General features: G+C 46.9%; 3 protein-coding genes across 7 annotated transcripts; 1 reads left to right on the top strand and 2 right to left on the bottom strand.

The window, feature by feature from the left end:
- The first annotated feature begins 1,184 nt into the window (after positions 1 to 1,184).
- On the top strand, positions 1,185 to 5,105 carry LOC143340500 (scavenger receptor class B member 1). Its single transcript, XM_076762539.1, has 4 exons — positions 1,185 to 2,802; positions 2,886 to 3,160; positions 3,307 to 3,559; positions 3,642 to 5,105. Exons 1-4 carry the CDS (start codon positions 2,122 to 2,124, stop codon positions 3,984 to 3,986), a joined length of 1,554 nt encoding a protein of 517 aa, XP_076618654.1. The 5' UTR covers positions 1,185 to 2,121; the 3' UTR covers positions 3,987 to 5,105.
- Positions 4,506 to 13,786, bottom strand: Emp (epithelial membrane protein). Of its 2 annotated transcripts, none has more exons than XM_076762537.1 (6): positions 12,606 to 13,786; positions 8,031 to 8,368; positions 6,852 to 7,349; positions 6,593 to 6,791; positions 6,008 to 6,216; positions 4,506 to 5,821 (listed from the first exon to the last, which is right to left on the bottom strand). In XM_076762537.1, the coding sequence occupies exons 1-6, from the start codon at positions 12,661 to 12,663 to the stop codon at positions 5,564 to 5,566; spliced, it is 1,560 nt and encodes a 519-aa protein (XP_076618652.1). In that variant the 5' UTR covers positions 12,664 to 13,786; the 3' UTR covers positions 4,506 to 5,563. The 2 variants fall into 2 exon arrangements, with proteins under 2 accessions (XP_076618652.1, XP_076618653.1); XM_076762538.1 differs by lacking the exon at positions 12,606 to 13,786 and adding an exon at positions 8,871 to 8,892.
- A 1,452-nt stretch (positions 13,787 to 15,238) lies between these two features.
- Positions 15,239 to 17,521, bottom strand: Nd-49 (NADH dehydrogenase (ubiquinone) 49 kDa subunit). Of its 4 annotated transcripts, none has more exons than XM_076762185.1 (6): positions 17,377 to 17,521; positions 17,270 to 17,318; positions 16,972 to 17,180; positions 16,416 to 16,846; positions 15,853 to 16,324; positions 15,239 to 15,764 (listed from the first exon to the last, which is right to left on the bottom strand). In XM_076762185.1, the coding sequence occupies exons 3-6, from the start codon at positions 17,085 to 17,087 to the stop codon at positions 15,359 to 15,361; spliced, it is 1,425 nt and encodes a 474-aa protein (XP_076618300.1). In that variant the 5' UTR covers positions 17,088 to 17,180; positions 17,270 to 17,318; positions 17,377 to 17,521; the 3' UTR covers positions 15,239 to 15,358. The 4 variants fall into 4 exon arrangements, with proteins under 4 accessions (XP_076618300.1, XP_076618301.1, XP_076618299.1 ...); XM_076762186.1 differs by having other exon boundaries at positions 17,382 to 17,512; XM_076762184.1 differs by having other exon boundaries at positions 17,261 to 17,517.
- Positions 17,522 to 18,284: the final 763 nt, after the last annotated feature.

The following is an 18,284-nucleotide window of genomic DNA, read 5'->3' as shown; positions in this document are numbered from 1 at the left end:
CGTTTAGAGTTTACAGAGCTAACGAAGACTAGATTTCTTGACACGTCGAGTCGGCTGTAGCAATAGGCGGGACGATATGGCGCATCGTTTGAAAATCCGTCACTTGGACGTTGGGTGTTGGGTGTTTTAGGAAACAGGTATCGGGAGGAAAGGAACGAGTTGGCGTATATCTCGAAGAAACGCGAGTTAACGTTGCTCGTAGCTTGTAAAACGATTGGAGAAACAGAGGTGTTCCGGTTTAACGAGTTTCAAATTATACGTATACATGTATATGTACGACACGTATCGTACGTAAGTTTTCCGACTGTCTGGTTTTTATAGCAGACTGAAAATCGCTTGAACGAGTTACTTGCATAACCGTAGCACAGCGAATAAGAAACGCAGTTACAGAGCCTCGTATCTATCATACGACTCGTTACGTCTGCGCGTAAAAGGCAAACGACAAACAGCAGAGAACGCGCGGCATGTTAGCGTAGAAGCAAGCGGGTGAAAAGGGCATCTGCCAGTCACAACATCGAACGGTCTCGATAAAATCGGATCACAGGCGTTGGAGCGCATCGAGACGAGATGGAACGCGCGCGACGTGCGTCCCCTAACATTTCACACTGGCTTCCTACTTGGAGATTTCTATCGACACCGATATACATTCGTCGCGAATCAACGAGATCTTTCTCTTGAAAAGACTGGCAAAAATTGGAAAGAATTTTTCAATATCGCACGAATATTACTGATATACGCATAGAGGTTTCTGCGATCGTCGATTTGAAATTTCAAATAGAAATTTGATAATTCAAAATGGCGAATCCAATATGACCGATTTGTATAGTAAACAAAAATTAATAGAGGATATAAGGTTTACTTTGACTGCACTGGCACTGTGAAAGTATCAAATGATCGATAGAGAAAAGTCTGAAAGGATCCAGATGAAAAAAAACTATCGATAAAGTAAATTTTGTAAAAGGTTGTATTGAAAAATTTAAGAAAGCTTGTGTGAAAGGACATGGAACGAAAAAATAAATAGATTTTTCGGGTATTTTATTTACAACAGTTAATATGTAAAAAGGTATATAAATAATTGATCACTGGTCATCGCTGTAAGTCTTGCTTGTACTTGAATCTTGCGTAAATAGATGCGAAATGTTTGAAAATATCCGAAAAGAAGGTTCGAAGGTTCGATCTCCTCGATCGAAGAACGGGTTAGCAAGTTTCATGCAACCCTAATGAACGTACAGAATCGGTCATATTGGATGAAGCATTTTGAATGGAAGAATTTTTATGTTAGATTAGCAAACGGTGGCCTTAATAAGTCTGATGGAAAAATTTCTGACGGAACTCTGGAAACTCGTTTTTATTTTTGGCCAGCTTTTGTTATATGGAATAGTTGTAATTAGTTTGAAAATATGCGATGGAAATAGTAATAGTACGCATAATAGGTAAACTGTAAAATGAAAAATGAATTTCAGTACAAGTACATTGCAAATTAGGCTTGAGCGAGTCGAGATACGTCCAAGTTGAGAAGCCTATTCTGTACTATGATAACCGATCGAAAAACACAGCACGGTAGGTACATAGGTAAGTAAATGCGTCGACTGTAAAGTTGAAGTTTAAACGTTAAAAATGATAAAAGTAAGCAAAAGGAATTGTCAAGTAGTTTTGGAAGCACAGTTATCTTCTAAAGAAACGGTTGTTTGGTAAAAGAGCGGCAAAACGATAGACTGTCGGTCATTTTTCCGTCCCGGAACGATAAAATAATTCCCGAGGTACTCTGAAAGTTTCTATCGTTGGACGATTCTGGCCGGTTTATGTGGAATCGTGTTTTCGTAGGAGCACCGTGTCGTGTTATGGAAAAAGGGGGTGAAATTGAGCGGGCGAGCGTGATGTCGTGTGAGAAAGAGGAAAGAAAGGAGGAGGCTTTGAAGAGGATTCCCAGAGAGTGTCCTAAGTTTGGTGGCGAACGAGGGTCATCGCCGCGGCGGCGAGGTTATCGAGGAATCGAGAAAAGGTGGGGAGATTTTTGTGCGCCGTGGACGTATTCGATGGAGATTCAGTAGGCCGAGGAAAAGGCGAAGGAACGCGATCGGACGTGGTGAATCGTGAAAATAATAGTAACCGATAGGTTACATGTTACAGCGACCCTGTAAGATGGAGAAGAAGAGGTTGGCGCGAGCGATTCGGATCGGTTTGGACGGAGCGAAGAAGAGGCGGGTTCGGTGGTCGTACGGACTGGCCGCGATAACGAGCATCGTGGTGTTTGTGGTGTTTTGGTTCACGAACGTGTTCCGAGACGCGATTCTGTCCAACTTGGAGCTACGAAACGGTACCCCGGCATTTTTCATGTGGCAACGACCGCCCGTCGGACTCGCGTTCCACGTCTACGTGTTCAATTACACAAACTTGCACGAGTTTGAGAGCGGTAACGCGAGCAAGCTGCGAGTGCAAGAAGTCGGTCCGTTCGTCTATCGGGAGACTCTGAACCGTTTAAACGTGGTGTTGGAGGATAACGGTACGGTGACGTATCAAGAGAAAAGAAGTTATCGATGGGTGTCTGGCAAGTCGGAAAACGAAACGGTGATCGTGCCGAATGTGCTGTTGATGTCGACGCTCGCTTTTTCGCGAAATCTACCGTACGCGGTGCAGCTCGCTTTGACGATGTTTTTGTCGGGTCTGCGGTCGAAAACGTTCCTCGAGCTACCGGTAGGAGAGTACCTCTGGGGTTACGAGGACAAGTTGTTTCAGGTGGCGAAGCCGTTTGCCTCGCTCAAGCATCATCTGCCCTTTGACGAATTCGGCATTCTCGCATTCGTACGTATCGAATGATTTTCGGGGCTTTTCTTGTACCGCGACGCCGCGGACCACTCTTATCGATCGGTCTGCGTGGATTTCAGAGAAACGGCGTCAACGAGGATCGTATCACGATGAACACGGGTGTCCAAGATCTTAGAAACATTGGGCTTATCGAGCGCGTAAACGGAGAGAACGATCGTAAAATATGGGGGGACGAAAGATGCGACAGAGTGTACGGAACCGACGGCAGCATGTTTCCACCCCGTTGGATCGAGCCTCCGTACGCGGATATCTACGTTTACGCGAAAGACCTATGCAGGCAGATTCCTTTCAGTTACAAGCGTCGCGATTTTTCCAACGGCATTCCCACATTGAGGTAACCGCAACTACATATTTCATTTCCCGCTTCTCTCTCTCTCTCGATTTCTTTTCCTTGTCTCGTTTCCAACGATCCGGGGACGAGAGAAAGAAAGAAAGCTGCGAGTCGTCGCTCGAAACGTTTCATCAGTCCAATGACCATAGGTACAAAATATCGAGCAACGTTTTTACGTCGCCTCGCAACAAAGACTCGTGTTTTTGCTCGAAGGAATCGTACGATTCGATCTCTGGAAGATGTCCCCCGCTCGGGACGTTCAACATTTCCACTTGTAAATCCGGTGCTCCGTTTCTCGTCTCGTTCCCGCACTTTTATTCGGGCGACGAGTCGCTGTTCAAGGCTGTCGACGGACTCGCGCCTCGACCAGAACACCGCGACAGCTACATCGATCTCCATCCGGTACGTATTATTCGTTATATTATACCGAGGATCGCGATATCAACCTATACTCTACTGACGATGCCGACGTTACCGATTTTAGAGATTGGCCGTTACGGTCGCCACCAGAATGAAGTTTCAGTTGAATCTCGAAGTACGAAAAGCGACCGGCGTGCCGTTTGCCGGGAATCTGCAAGACGGCTCGATTCTTCCTTTGATCTGGATAGATTCCGGAATAGAGGAGCTACCCGAATCTGTGCAGGATATTCTCTATCGCGGCCATTACCTCGTAAACGCCGTCGAAGCTGGATTTCAGTGGTGCAGCTTGATCGGCGTGATTCTCTCTTGCGGAGCGTTCGTTGCCGCGTTCAAGAAAGAGAAAGAAACAGAATCATCGCAGCACCAGCCAAATCGAACGCGACATTTTTCCGACACGCTTCCTCGTTAACTCCTCGAGTTTAGGAAAACGTACGCGCGACTTTAGCATTTCGTCGTTGGACGCAATAAAAAAAACAAGACTCGAGTAAATTTAATGGTAAATTGATACGAAACTGAACCAGCATAACCGTTATCGGGCTAGTCGGAGCAGCCAAAGGGTTCGCCAACGGGATGATATTAATAGCGTCGGTCGATGTGTGCGCGATTATCGAGACACGTGGGTGAATTCCGTTGTCGTACGCGCACGCCGTACGACTACTTATCGAACAAGAATCTCGATGAACGCAACAACGCAACCACGTACATACATACACGGACGTTGCACGCAATAGACCGTTTCGCGATGTTTCTTTTTACCAAGACTGATAACCCCACGTTGCATCCAACTACATTTTACATACAACAAACGAGATAACAAACACCTTTTTTCTTTCGCGTCGCGTCGCGTATCAGGAATAACACAAACAGTTCTCGACTGGCCTGCAAGGACGAGGGCCTAACCCAGACCGCATCAAAGACAACGAGCAAATACCTGTCCGACGCTTTTATTAATTTCAAAAATAATCCTTTTAAATAGACCCGAATAACGCCCGATTTCCAAACAATTTCGCTATTTTACTAACTTTTCTCGCTTCGTCGTAGAAAACTAAATTTTTTCCAACAACCTAACCGTAATCTATCTCTAGTAACGCATTTATAACGAGATACATGTACAGAAACGGATAATGGATAACAATAATATCTCGATCGCTGTCGGATTCGTCGAGGTTCGCGCACGCAATCCAGAGTACACGTTTGTACTTGTATATACATATACGTATCTGTTTGTCTTTGCGCGCTAGCGCGTGTGCGTGTGTGCGTGTGTGTGCGTGCGTGCGTGTTTGCATGTATATATACATTTATATAAATATACGTGCACGTATGCACGTATTGGACGGAACGATTTTGTTGGCTACTACTTGGCGAGCAAATACCGCGCATCGGCGGTCTTTGGAACCCGATCACCTCGTCTTGACCACCGTGCGCAATACTCGAAATTTATTAAAACTCGTTCGCCAACTGTTATTATTATATCGTCTACCATCTTTTCCCAATAATCTTTCGTTTCGTGCTTGCAGGTGTATTTAACTGAAATATTGGATATATCGGAGGCGAGGGACGCGATCGTAAGCCCGAGAAACGAAAAGAAAAAAGTGAAATAAAACCGAAACTGAAGAGACGCGTGGTCGCGTAAGTAATCGTCGTTACGCGATACAGCGCAACAAGCGCGTTGTCGTCGACTCGTTTTTCCCCGCATGTTTATTGAAAATTCGTAATCGCGAATCGAACGACCAAGAACCATCGTATCGCCGCGCGATATTCGCATTTGCTATCCTTGTCGAGATCAACGCGAGAGAAAGGTACGCGCGCACTACCCTTATCAAGACGCGTTTCGTCGCGAAACGTGGACTTGCGTAGACGATCGGAAGCACCGCCGCCACCGCCGCCACCGCCGCCACCACCGCCGCCACCGCCGCTGTCACCGACGCTGTCACCGACGCCGTCACCGACGCCACCGACGCCACCAGCGTCGCTCGGTCGAGCATGCTACTTGGAACCCGAGGAATTCTGGAAAGCTGGATTCAGTTGACCGGTTTTGCCAGCGTTGGCGTTCGACGGTAACGGATTGCTGAGGTGGAGTTTCTCCTGGCGCTTGGCAGCGCGCGCCAAACACACGAGCGCGCCTATCAGAACGATCGCGCCAATCGCTGCCAGAGCTCCGGATACTGCCGCTCGAGCTATCGGTGGTACGTCAACAGCCATCTTCATCAGACTACGCATCTCGACGGGAAGCTCGTCGATGCCCTGGAAACACGTTGCAGAACACACACACAATGGAATGCCGTTAGTATGGGGAACGGTGTCAATTGTCGCGCGAGGTTTTTTTTACACTTTTACGACTACGGGAATCGACAAGAAGCAATAGCGGGGCCACTAGTTAGGAGCACCACCGGTACGAGCAATAGTAGAAACTGTTGAGCGCATACTCACGTCTTCGAACCACATTATAGGAAAAACAATGTCCGGAAACGAGGCGACCTGTTTGATATCGCGTACTTGGCTAACCGCCAAATTAATCTGAATCCTTGCCTTGGCCCTCAACGCCGTACCCATCATCGGTTGAACATCGATGTAAAACTGATGCTTTTCCTCGATCGGTGCCGATATCCCGCTTACCGCCTCGCGGAGCGCAGGATCCGCTGAAAGGTAGTTTCCAATTAAACGCTCGTTACGTTTTTCTAAGGGTTCTTGTAAGGGTATCGCAAGGGTAGGGGGGAGGGGGGGAAATTAGTGGACCGAGATATTTGAAATGAATCGAAAAGTTGTCGTTCGCGAAAGCGTGAATCGCAGAGTCGCGTATTCCGAACGAGGACGATTTCGCCGGTGGAAAAGTTCTCACGACTAGCGTGAGCACCACCGCAGGCCGTTGGAATACGTGGGAAACGATATTCGAAACGAACCGAAATCCACGGACCGTTCCGTTCCTTGTAAAATGTTACCATAGAGTGCGTTGGTTGAGAATGGTAAAACCAACTGACCGATATTACATTACACAATTATAGATATGTATATTACCGAGGTAAAAGTGCGGAAAACTGATCAAGACCGGTGATTCGTATTGGCACAGAGAGGCGTTGAAGGTTCCCTCGGGAGCGCAGGGTGGTCCCGCCGGACAAAAGCATCGCTGAGATTCGACTCTGCTCGGAGAGCCGAAAGCATCCTTGGAAGGGACGAATCTGTATCCAGGAACTCCGCCGGGGGTGGTCACTTCCTCCTGAAAGAAGAATTTCGTTTCGAACCGCGATTCGGATACCCGAGACACATCGTCGATTACCTTAAAGACTAGGGGCAAGGCTCTGCAGAGATCCTTGTCAAAGATTTTGAGCACCGTTTGTTGGTTAATGCGCGGAGGGAATATACTGCCGTCGCTGCCGGCGATGCTGTCGCATTCCGGAGTGGTCCAATGACCAAGGCTGCCCTTTCCGTTCCATTTGTCGAGAATTCCATACTTGGTGATGTCCCTTTGACCGGTGAAAATGGTAAACCGATCGGGCATCGTCGCGTTTTTTCCATACAACAATCCGAATTGATCGTAAGGAAGTTTTTGTTCCTTCGGCACTACGTCCTTGGCCAACTTGAGCAACGGATCCTCGTAGCCCCAGAGCAACTGGCCAACCGACACTTCGACGAACGGCTTTATCCTCAGAATGTCCATTATCGAAGCCATCGCCAGTCGGAGAAAACGCGCCGCGTGCTTCGACTGGCTGGTCGCCGATAGCATCGGCACGTTTGGCACCACGACCAAATCTTCCTCCGAGCCGATCGATTTTTCCTGCAATTATCATCGTAAGTGCACGCTCTGTCGGCTAAACGATGGTCGACCATGTAATTAGATAGCTAGATAGATAGATATTGAGCACGCGTGGTTATCGGCGCGACGCACACCGTGCTAGCTACCTACAGTAGTATCCGATCGTTTGCGCTCTCGTTCGACCCACATTGTTTCTCGTAACAATACTGGGAACGAGGTGTCGCGGCGTCGCGCGTCTCTCGGAGAATCGTGCCACGCTACTGTTGCCCGGCGTACAGCTTTACTTTTAATTCGCGGAAGCGCGTTGCTCCGCTATTACGATATTACTCAACTCGCGTATCGTTACCTAGCACCGTTGCGTCATACCGCAGCAACAGAATTACTCTCCAAGCTTTTGGCTCACTCCGTGGCAACACTCTTCCGAGCAACATTCTCCAATTGGTCGACGCGCGCGACGTATCCATAAACGTACGTATCTCGGTGTCGTAGCAATTTATCGTACGTAACAGTGAAGCGGGGGACGATCGTTGAACCGACAAATTTCTACGTTATTTACATTTTTCTGTTACTTTGACCCGTTCGCGATCGTTGCTTGTTAAAAGAAGAGACGAAAAGAAACGGGAGAAATAAGTAAAACGTAAACTAGTGAAACGTAAACTAGTGAAACGTAAACTAGTGAATGGAAAAAATCGAAAGGCTTACCGGCGAAAAGGCGAACCGTTTCTTCACTTTGTACGACACTGTATCGTTCTCGTTGAATTTCACCTCGACCTTTTCCCACTGTTGCATGTAGACGTAAGGGCCGAGCTCCATCAGCACCGGTTTCTCGCCATCGTTTAAAAATTCATCGGCATTCGTTACATTGTAAATGTAGACGCTCAGCTGAGGCGAGAGAGGAGGTTCTCTCCACCAGTCGAACGTACGACCACCCTCGCGGAGGGCTATTTCTCTGTTCATCAGAACGTCGACAAGTTTTGGAAACACTGCGGCTAAAATTGCAGCTACGATGATCATCAGAGCTCCAACGGCTACCGCTGCCCCTATAAACAGACGAAAACTGTACCTGTGTGTCGAACGACGCTCCATCGGTCCGCACATACGTTGTACATACATATGTATCAATTTAGAAACGCTATCCACACCGAAAAACGGAAAATGTACAGATTTTTTTGTCGACTTTTGCCAACCTCCTCCTCGCCACCCTACGTTTTCCAACCATATTATTACTATTATTATTTTTGTTATCGCTGTGATGATATCGCGATGCGACGCGACGCGACGCGATGCACCGCAACGGAGCGCGCGCGCAAACACGCAACGAAAGAAAGTTGCCGTCGCGATCGCGTTTGCTTTCTATCGTGTCGCGTTTGTTCGCTTCCGGAGAAGAATCCTTACGTTTCGCGTTTCGACGGGGCTTTTCCCTTCCGCTATTCGCTATTTCTTCTATTTGTTATAAATTTTCAGAATACCGAACAACCAGCAAGAAAGTAAGCAACAAGTACCCTTTGTCGATCTACATAGAAACGTCTAATTGTTTCTTACCACCCATCGCGGTGCATCGAGTCTCGGATCCAAAAAGACGAAGAAACCCATTCGAAAGTGTCGGCCTTGTTGATAAAGTTGCCAACGCAACGATTAGGAAACATCGATACCTCGAAATGTCCGTGTCGTCCGACGCGCTCGATTGTTCTCGTACTAGGCTCGCGCTCGATGCGAATAAATTCGAGCAACGACTATACCGGCGATTAATTTTTCAATCACGTAGTTTGAAATACTCGTAACGCCTGACCGTACGAGTAATCGACCTTCGTAACGAGCGATCTTACTTTTTCAAGTCCGACGAAGGCTTCGAAAGTCGTAACCTAGACTCGATTTTCGGTTCGCTCGTCCGTCGATGTCCCTACACAATTTTCCAAGTATTGAAATTCGATGCAAATAGCGCACGAGCTTGGAGAAAAACCGGCGACGCGATGATCGCGCATCGAGAATGCAAAGCACGATTTATCCAGCCGCAGACGTCACCGTCACGCGGCCGACCTTAGAAAATCCTTCGAGCCGGTGTCGCGACCTCGAAGCTACAACTTTCCACGAGCGCGACGCACGGCCAAACAAATCCGTCCCCGTCCGACGACTCTCGAAAAAGAAAATGTTTCGTTTCGTAGATTAGGAATCGAGGTAGGTAAAGCCCGGTCAGCCGACCGACGACTATCGATTACGTCGTGAAATTCGTCCGAATGAAACGCATTGAAAAGCGTGTCGCAAGTAACGCTAACGTCGCGTATGCATTCGTTGTGCAGGGCAATGCGTCGTCAGCCGATGTGGAAATTCCAACGAGACGGGTCAATAACGATTTCCCGCGTCGCGCAACCGTGCTCGCCAATCGGACAAATTTTTATTGCTGGCTCGGTATCGGCAACCGTTACCCGGCGCTGGCGATCAACCGTGCTCGCCAATCATAAATGGAACGTCGTCCAGCAACGTGAAACACTCGGTCGTCGAATAATAACCGGCGAACCCGAATAAATAAAAAAAACCGGTCGCCCATGAATATCTCGTAATCGTAGCCGGTTGTTGAGGACACGGTAGATGATTGCAACGAGCGAAGCGCTGTTTACGGATAAAAGAACGCCTTCTCTGTCTTTTCCATACTTGACGCGCAAAACCAAATTTACCAACTATTTCTAGAAACGGTCGATATTTACCAGCACAGTTTTATCTTTCATTCTAATTCTCCATGTTCTAAACTATTAACGAAATGTCCTCTTTCCAAAAACTATACCATTTATCTATGTTACAGGAGAAAGAAAAAGAATAAAAACCGAGAGCGACGATAGTTAGTTTATTGGCGAGGATAAAATTCGTGAAGGATAGAGAGATGCGCGAGGCATGAGAAACGGCAGCAAGGCATCGTGGTCGAACGGAGAAAGAGGGCCGATCGGACAGCCAGCCACGAGCGGGTTGCTTGAAACGGTCGGTCGCGCGTTCCAAACTCGCGCGTCACTAGCCTCCTTACGTAACAATCGATTTCGATGGACAGAGAAATTGCGGTCCGAGACGGAGGAACCAACTAGCAGTATCCGGCGATTCGAAAGAAATCACCGCGGCGAGTTTCGCGCAGAAACACAACCTGTACTCGAGTCGCGTTCCCGTTCTCACAGTCGACCAACGAGAGCTGCTGCGGCTGTTCCAATCGCGCAACCGAGTTGAATCGTTGTCGACGACGCGAAACATCTTGGACGAGAACCGATCAACGGCACGCGGCGCCAACAGGAACAAACCGCATCGATGTGTTTGCTTCGGGACACCGATAAACACTTTTCAATCTTACTAGCTTCCCTTTCGCGAACCGATTACGTCGTTACGACACAAGCTAATTCGTCCACGAAACACGAGTACCGATAGGTGAAAGCGCAATGGCCGCGAATTACCGGTCAAGATAGTCTCGTACTCTCGTCAATAGACCCGAGAAAATTCTGTTTACTCGGTTCGCGTTTCCGTTCCCGTTCCCGTTCCCGTTCCCGTTCCCGTTCCCGTTCCCGTTCCCGTTCCTGTTCCCGTTCGTTTACGCGTAAAATCTCGGCGAGAATGGAATTTTGTACGGCACATTCCAAGGGAGCGAGCGGTTCACCTTCGCCGTAACACGGCCAATAAATTATACCATCGACCGTTTGGCCAGCACTCTTCTCGGCTCGCGGCGGATCGAATAATAATACGGCAACGAGCAAGAAATTCGGTTTTTTCCTAGAATGGGAACGGATTTGGCAACAGGTGGTCGCGTACCCGAAAACACTTATCCTCTCGAGCAACTAAACGCGCACGAGCACCGTTGCCCCGATGATATTCACTCGAGAGGAATGCAACGTTCCTTCGATAATTCGTATCACGATATGTTGCGCGCGTGGAGCTTGGAACGAGCCTCGTTAGAGCGAAAACCTGCCTCGGCAGTTTACCACGTTGCCACGTACGTACCACCTATTCTCTTTCTCTTGCCTTCTTTTTCATTCCGTTACCTTTCTTTTATCCTCCACGCCGTACGCGATTCCTTTTCTACCTATTTATTTTTCATCTTTACCTACGTTACATCGACAGTAAAAATCTCTAGTCTTGTACGAGGATCATCGGTTGAAATATTAACCATGGTCCCGCGGAGCGTGCGTTTCATTCGACTTGGAAATACCGAACCTACATACCTACCTACGCGTACTTGTCAGCAATTACCGACTCGCTATTATATAAGGCAACGCTTCCTGCTCTTACTCGGAAGGTACTTTGCGTCTAGCAAACGAAACAACCTCTACGGCCGATCGCCGATTCGAATCAATCCCAACGAGTCTGCGGTTTTAAACGTCCAGATTCCGGGTTTCTTTTCCAAACCTAACCATCCATCTGTTATCCAAAATGTGTGTTCTCGGCCGAGAATATTTACGTGGTCGCGTTCGAATATCGAAAGAACCGCGACGAGACTCGTCCCGCGACTTTCCAGCTGCTCGAAAAAGTTGCGCAACCAGTGCGCAAACGACCAGAGAAAAATCTTGATAATAATTCCGGAATCACAGGTATCCTCTTACTCGACTGTTTCTCGTAATAGTATCAAAGTTCGCTTTCCGACGCGCCAATAATATCCGGAGGCTATGCAATTACGTGCGAGCACTACATTAACTCTCCTAAAAACGCTACGTCGCGTCATTGCGACACTCACGCGACAATTATTTTTCTCGCTATTCGAATCACATATTTTTCCTCGATCAGAAGCTTCGTCATTCGATACTTGGGAATTGTAGATGCGCATTTTATGCGTTAAAAATTAGCTGCTCGGTGGATACAGACAGCAGCAACAGCAGCAGCAGCAGCAGCGTGCCACGCCGCACCGGCTAATTTCGTATCGCTCGATCGCGTTAGCTTTCGCGCGCATCGTGATTCGGACAATACCTTCGATAGATATCCAGATACGTAACAGAGAGAAAAAATCGGTGCGTTTACGCTCGGGAATCGCAAACTCAAAGTGAAAGTAATAAAGACAGTAGCAAGTAATCGCGAGTTGCGATCGAGAACGTCAACGAGTCGTCGGTTGATCGTTACGTAGCGACGGTGATTCATCGAGTAGGCATACGAGATGACACGTTCATCAAATCGAATTAACAGCGTACCAAGTGTGACGGTTCTGGCGCCGGTAATCGTCTCGTTAATCTACCCTTCGACTCGACTCGACTCGACGTTAATCCGATCGCTCCAACAAACTACGTACGGTATATGATCTTTGTCGTGCATTTTACTCACACCATCGTCTGAGGAAGCCGCCTTGCAGTTTCGCGCAAATCCCACGATGTACCCTCATCTTGATCAATCACCGCGGCGTATACGCGTCCACGTATTCGTTCGCACACGGTCCGCGCCCCTCTCTTCTTTCACCCAAACGACTGCACGCGTTTCCTGCAACTCCTCTCTCTCTCTACTTTGTATTACACGTTCTCGCCTTTATCGCGCTTTTTCTTCTCGACGATTAGTATTTGCTCTTCTCCTCGTCCTCGTCGTCGTCGTCGTCGTCCTTATCGCCGTACAACTCAAACTTCCCGACCGCGTTTATTCCCGCGGAAGAACGAAGCGACAGGGGCGGTGGTACGAGGAACGACGAGAAGGAGAAAGTCTATTCTCCTTTCCAAGCGACAAGTGTGCCACTGGTAATACGTCGACGACGAACCACGCTCGATGCACGATACGCGTTACAACCACGAAACCTAACACGGCCAAACGAAACGGTTTACTTTTATCCACAGATCAAACTATCGAAATCGTTTTTAGCCGCGTAGACGCACAAGGCGCCGAGCCGACTCTTCTTTACACCACCGACTCTCCTCTGACCACCTTGGCCAACAATCCGCTCGGTGCTCGCATTCGCCCACGCGATCAAAACACCAACGATCCGTAACAATAAAAAATACGCGCCAATTACGTGGATTTCCGATTAAACTTTTAAACCGATTGAACAATCCGCCGCGCCGGACCAGAGAAAACCAATCATCTAACGTCGAACCGGAGGAAAAAGAAACGCGAGCGAAAGCTGATCTCGCGGAGAAACGTATGCAACGGAAAGGAAAGGAAAGGAAAGGAAGGGAAAGAAATGAAACCAAAAGAAACGTAACGAAACGAAACGAAACGAGACGAAACGAGACGAAACGAGACGAAACGAGACGAAACGAAACGAAACGAAACGGAGCAGAACAAAGAGAAACGATCGCGACGACGTTAGCTAAAACACTGCGCGACGATGACCAAACGAACGCTACTCCGTTCCCGTACCACTGCAGTTCAGGTGAACGATTTATTATTACCCCCACTCGCCGCGTTACTTCCAACTTGTACGCTCCGAACGTTTCATCGGTTATCCGTTCCACCGGTTCCTTCTATTCTTCCTCTTATAACCTTCGCCTCCTTCCTCCCACCTTCGCACCACGTACACTTTGCCACCGCCTAACCACCGCGACCACGCCGCGACAACTATGTATCTAGCTACACCGTTTCTCTTTCCTTTCCGTACCCCGGCTTCTCCCTACTCTGCTACCGTTATTGCCATTTCCTATTCTCCTTTTATTTCGCCTCCTATCCCTACCCACCTTCATCCTCACCACTCTGCCCCCTCCCTCTGCTTTCCCACACAGTCCATCGTCTCCTTCTCCTGACCCTCCCATTACCTCTGTTTCACCTTTTCCTAACATTATCCTCGAATCTCTCGATGCTGATATACTACCCTGCCGCCACCGCGCCATTCCCTTCCTACTTTTTCTTATTTTACATTTCAAATATTTATTCTGCCACTGACCACGTTCTTTCGATCCGTCGTCTTCGCCTCGCTTTTTTTAACCACCCAGTCGGAAATTCATTTAAACGCCAACAAACCTTTACTATTAAATAATACATATATACGTGCGTGACGATACCTAATAATTCATCAAATATTTCTTTTACGAAAACATCCTTTAAACAAAGCTTTTATATGTATATTAAATTTTATTATGCTTTACAACAAACACTTGATAAATTAGACGAAACTCAGCGTGCGTGTGACGAAAAGGAAAAAAAAATCAATTTCAAATTCTTTATCCGATTCTCGTCGTCACTGTGTATTATTGCAGGAGGAAAGCCCCTGAAATTACAACCACAGATGATACACCTTTCCGAATTACTTTACCTCCGATTCGAATCGAAACGATAATCTACGCCAGTCAGGGGGGAAGGGGCACGAAGAAACGCGCCAAACTGTTGCACCAACGAATTCACCAAACGACGCGTTCGTTGGCACAAACAAGCACGCAATTGCCGTCGTGTAATTGTGTAACGAATGCACTGCCCTTGCTCGAGACACGACAGGATTACGGATAACGACGAGAGCCTTGACCTCTTAATTGGAACCTAATCCCTGTAATTTCGCGACACGAAAACACATTTACAGACAATTTTACCAGTCTAGACTCGATCGCGGTAATATCACATTAGACGTAATACTCGTGATTGTACAAATATTACGCAAGGACCGCCGTTTAATCCCGTTGACTCCGAGAATGGCATCATTATCGTTACGAACCTTTGGTGGCTACTGATACGCTGGTAAAATACCTGTCGCCCGACGACATCATTTTTACCGCCCGCTTACCGATTAACTACGGGTAATGGGTAATGGGTAATGGGTAATGGGTAATGGGTAACGGGTAACCAGCCGTTTAAACAAATTCAAAGTAATCCCTAGTCCCCAAGGATCGATCCAACGCTCTGACGTTCGAGTAACTAACCTTTTCCCAAGAAAATACCACGATCGATGGAATCGGTTTCTAAAAAATACCGCGCAACCTAAAACAATCGATTACTCGACTGCTCGTTAACGATTCCCAGTGAGTTTGAAATTAATACATTTCACGCAAGAAAAGAAATACATTTTATTTCGATTTTTATCGTCGACGCATTCAAACTGCTCTCTACAAAAACGAATTACTACAAGGAGAAACTCGTCGATATAGTACTGTCTCGTCGATATTTATTCATCTATCGATTTCACCAAACACTACGTCCAGGGTACCGATAATAGCTACCACGTCGGCGAGAAAGCAACCGGGACCCATGTAACGCAACGCGGATAAATGAGCAAAACCCGGAGCTTTGATTTTACACCTGTAAGGCTTACTGCTACCATCGCTAACCAGATAGACTCCAAATTCACCCTTTGGTGCTTCGATCGCTGTATACGTCGCACCTGGCGGAACTTGAAACCCTTGCGTATATAATTTGAAATGATGAATCAGTGCCTCCATACTGTTCTTCATTTCTTCCCGTCTTGGGGGTACTATCTTCGCATCGTCGATCCTTACTTCACCCGGAGGCATCTGATTCAGACACTGATAAATTATTCGCAAAGACTGTCGCATTTCTTCTATGCGACAAAGATATCTAAAATAAATAAACCGCAACCGGTTAACAACACACGAGCACCGCAAACTAAACAGATACGCCTCCGGTGTTCGATAACGATCCTTACCTATCGTAGCAATCCCCGTTTTTACCAATCGGAACGTCAAACTCGACGAGATCGTACGCGTCGTAAGGCGCCACTTTTCTCAAATCCCATTTCAATCCCGAACCTCTCAACATCACGCCGCTGAAACCCCAATTCAACGCATCTTCGACCGTTACCACACCAATGTTTCGCGTACGGCCGATCCATACTCTGTTCGATGTCAACAAATCCTCGATTTCGTCTAGCCGTTCGGCGTACTTTGAGGCCCATTCGTATATATCGTCCAACAAACCCAATGGTATGTCCAAAGAAACACCACCAGGACGTATGTAAGCGGCGTGCATTCGCGCGCCGCTTACCCGTTCGTAGAATTCCATTAATTTCTCCCGTTCCTCGAACAGCCAGAAGAATGGCGTCAGAGCGCCAATGTCCAGTGCGTGCGTTCCGATTCCCATTATATGATTCAAGATTCTTGTAATTTCAGCAAACAGAGCTAAAAATTTAAATAGCCACCCCGACCACTAAACGTATCCCAAAACCAATATCGTACTAGACCGACAAGAAACAACTTGTACTTTACTTACTCCTGATATATTTTGCACGCAGAGGTACCTCGATGTTTAGCAACTTCTCGATAGCCATGGAAAAGCATTGCTCGTTGCACATCATGGAAACGTAGTCCAAACGATCGAAATAAGGCAATGCTTGCATATACGTCTTGTACTCTATCAACTTTTCGGTACCACGGTGCAAAAGACCTATATGCGGATCGGCACGAACCACCTTTTCTCCGCTCAACTCGAGGATCAGTCGTAACACTCCGTGCGCAGCAGGATGTTGCGGCCCAAAATTAATAGTTATGTTTTTAATGAGTGTCACATCGTCCGGCAGAGTTTCGGTTTTATCTGGTAATTCCCAGGCCGGTAATTTACCGCCGTGCATTACTTTTACACTCTTTAACAGGTCCATCACGTACTCGTCATCGGGCAACCATTGGTGTCCATTGCGCTGCTGACTGTAACGTTCGTACCATTTACTTCGAGATACCGTCTTTTCTAGGTTAGGACACGATTATATAATCGAGTATCTACATCGCGCAATTACATTTGATAGCTCCGAAACTCGTTACGTTAACATCACCTTCCGACGCTTAGCGGAGTTCCGGTCCTGCCAGCACCGACAAGTCCTTTCTCGTTCCATAGTCCAACGAATCCTCTACCGGATCGTAATACAGACGTCAATAGTCTGGCGGCCATCGTGAACGATCAGAGGTTGTTACACCCAATTACGACCACAACGCTATTTCTACGCCGCTGCTTCTTCTTCTTCTTCTTCTTCTTCTTCTTCCTCTTTTTATCGTTATTATTATTATTATTATTATTATTCCTATTATTAGTATATAGCCAACAGCTAACGATTCAACAAACACATTGCTTACCGCTTTTCCCTACCGTTGCGTCATCGACGGACGACCGTTTCTAGTTTCACTACCAATCAACTGTTATTCCTCCTTCTTATCGATTCTACACCTATCCAAAAACTAACCTTACTTATTTCAAAGATGGTGCAGTGCCGCTGACGGACACTCACTAATCACGCCACTCGCGTCCTTTTGCGTTTAGAGTCTCGCCTTTGCCCTCGTCGATAGAAAATGCGGCTTACCCTACCGAACCAACCACCCTGCAGGCAGACACGGTACAAACATAAACGAGCTAGAAGAGTAGACGTAACACCATATGGAACTTCCTAGCCCAATCTGACTGTCATACCGACCTGAAAATTCCGAGGTGATTTTAGCGTCCTCTTCTCATGGATGGCGGTCAGCCGAGAAACTATTCACTGAATTAGTATTAACGGGCTGACAGCCATCTACCGATGGCTGCCTACTAGATCAGAATTTTCAGTGCGGTGCAATTTTCAAACGACCACAACTCCTACAATTGTGAATATATTTCAATGAAATTTTTTTCCAAAGTAGAGCTCATGGGTACCTAGAGAAAAGTATTAGACAACTTTTCTGTAGGACGTCAAACGAAATGACTAAAAATGAAAAAGTAATTTTTAAGAAAAATCGACAGGGGGTAGGTGCCTAAATTTTTCGTCGAAAATGAAAAGTTTCAAATCGTTGTAAAAAAATTATTTTTAGTTACGGGGGTCCATTACAATCGTTTTTGGTCAATAGACATACCCCCGAAATCCTACGCGCTTTCAAGAAAAAAATTCCTTACCGAAAATCTAATTTCTGGCCGGAAATGTCTGTCCGAATGTTGATGCGAATCTTGAAAACGTCATAACTTCTGAACGGATTGGACGATTTTAATGTCTAAAAAAGCAAACTACTATTAGTTTAACTAATCAAAGAATCGCGGATAATTCCTACTTGTCAACTCATATGCATTTACTGTTTGCCTATCACACTAATTCAGTGAGTTTCTCAACTGACCGCCATCCAT

This window comes from Colletes latitarsis, chromosome 3 (genome assembly GCF_051014445.1).
Source record: "Colletes latitarsis isolate SP2378_abdomen chromosome 3, iyColLati1, whole genome shotgun sequence".
NCBI lineage: Eukaryota > Metazoa > Arthropoda > Insecta > Hymenoptera > Colletidae > Colletes > Colletes latitarsis.
Note: the sequence above shows the minus strand (reverse complement) of the source record. Positions and strands in the feature narration are given on the sequence as shown.

Coding starts and splice junctions, on each gene's coding strand:
- LOC143340500 (XM_076762539.1), top strand. CDS start 2,122: ATGTTACAGCGACCCTGTAAGATGGAGAAGAAGAGGTTGGCGCGAGCG. Junction 3,161..3,306: donor AACGGCATTCCCACATTGAG/GTAACCGCAACT, acceptor CAATGACCATAG/GTACAAAATATCGAGCAACG. Junction 3,560..3,641: donor GCTACATCGATCTCCATCCG/GTACGTATTATT, acceptor TACCGATTTTAG/AGATTGGCCGTTACGGTCGC.
- Emp (XM_076762537.1), bottom strand. CDS start 12,663: ATGAGGGTACATCGTGGGATTTGCGCGAAACTGCAAGGCGGCTTCCTC. Junction 6,217..6,592: donor TTTTCCGCACTTTTACCTCG/GTAATATACATA, acceptor ACTACCTTTCAG/CGGATCCTGCGCTCCGCGAG. Junction 5,822..6,007: donor CTATAATGTGGTTCGAAGAC/GTGAGTATGCGC, acceptor ACGTGTTTCCAG/GGCATCGACGAGCTTCCCGT.
- Nd-49 (XM_076762185.1), bottom strand. CDS start 17,087: ATGGCCGCCAGACTATTGACGTCTGTATTACGATCCGGTAGAGGATTC. Junction 16,325..16,415: donor GCGTGCAAAATATATCAGGA/GTAAGTAAAGTA, acceptor TTAAATTTTTAG/CTCTGTTTGCTGAAATTACA. Junction 15,765..15,852: donor AACGGGGATTGCTACGATAG/GTAAGGATCGTT, acceptor TATTTATTTTAG/ATATCTTTGTCGCATAGAAG.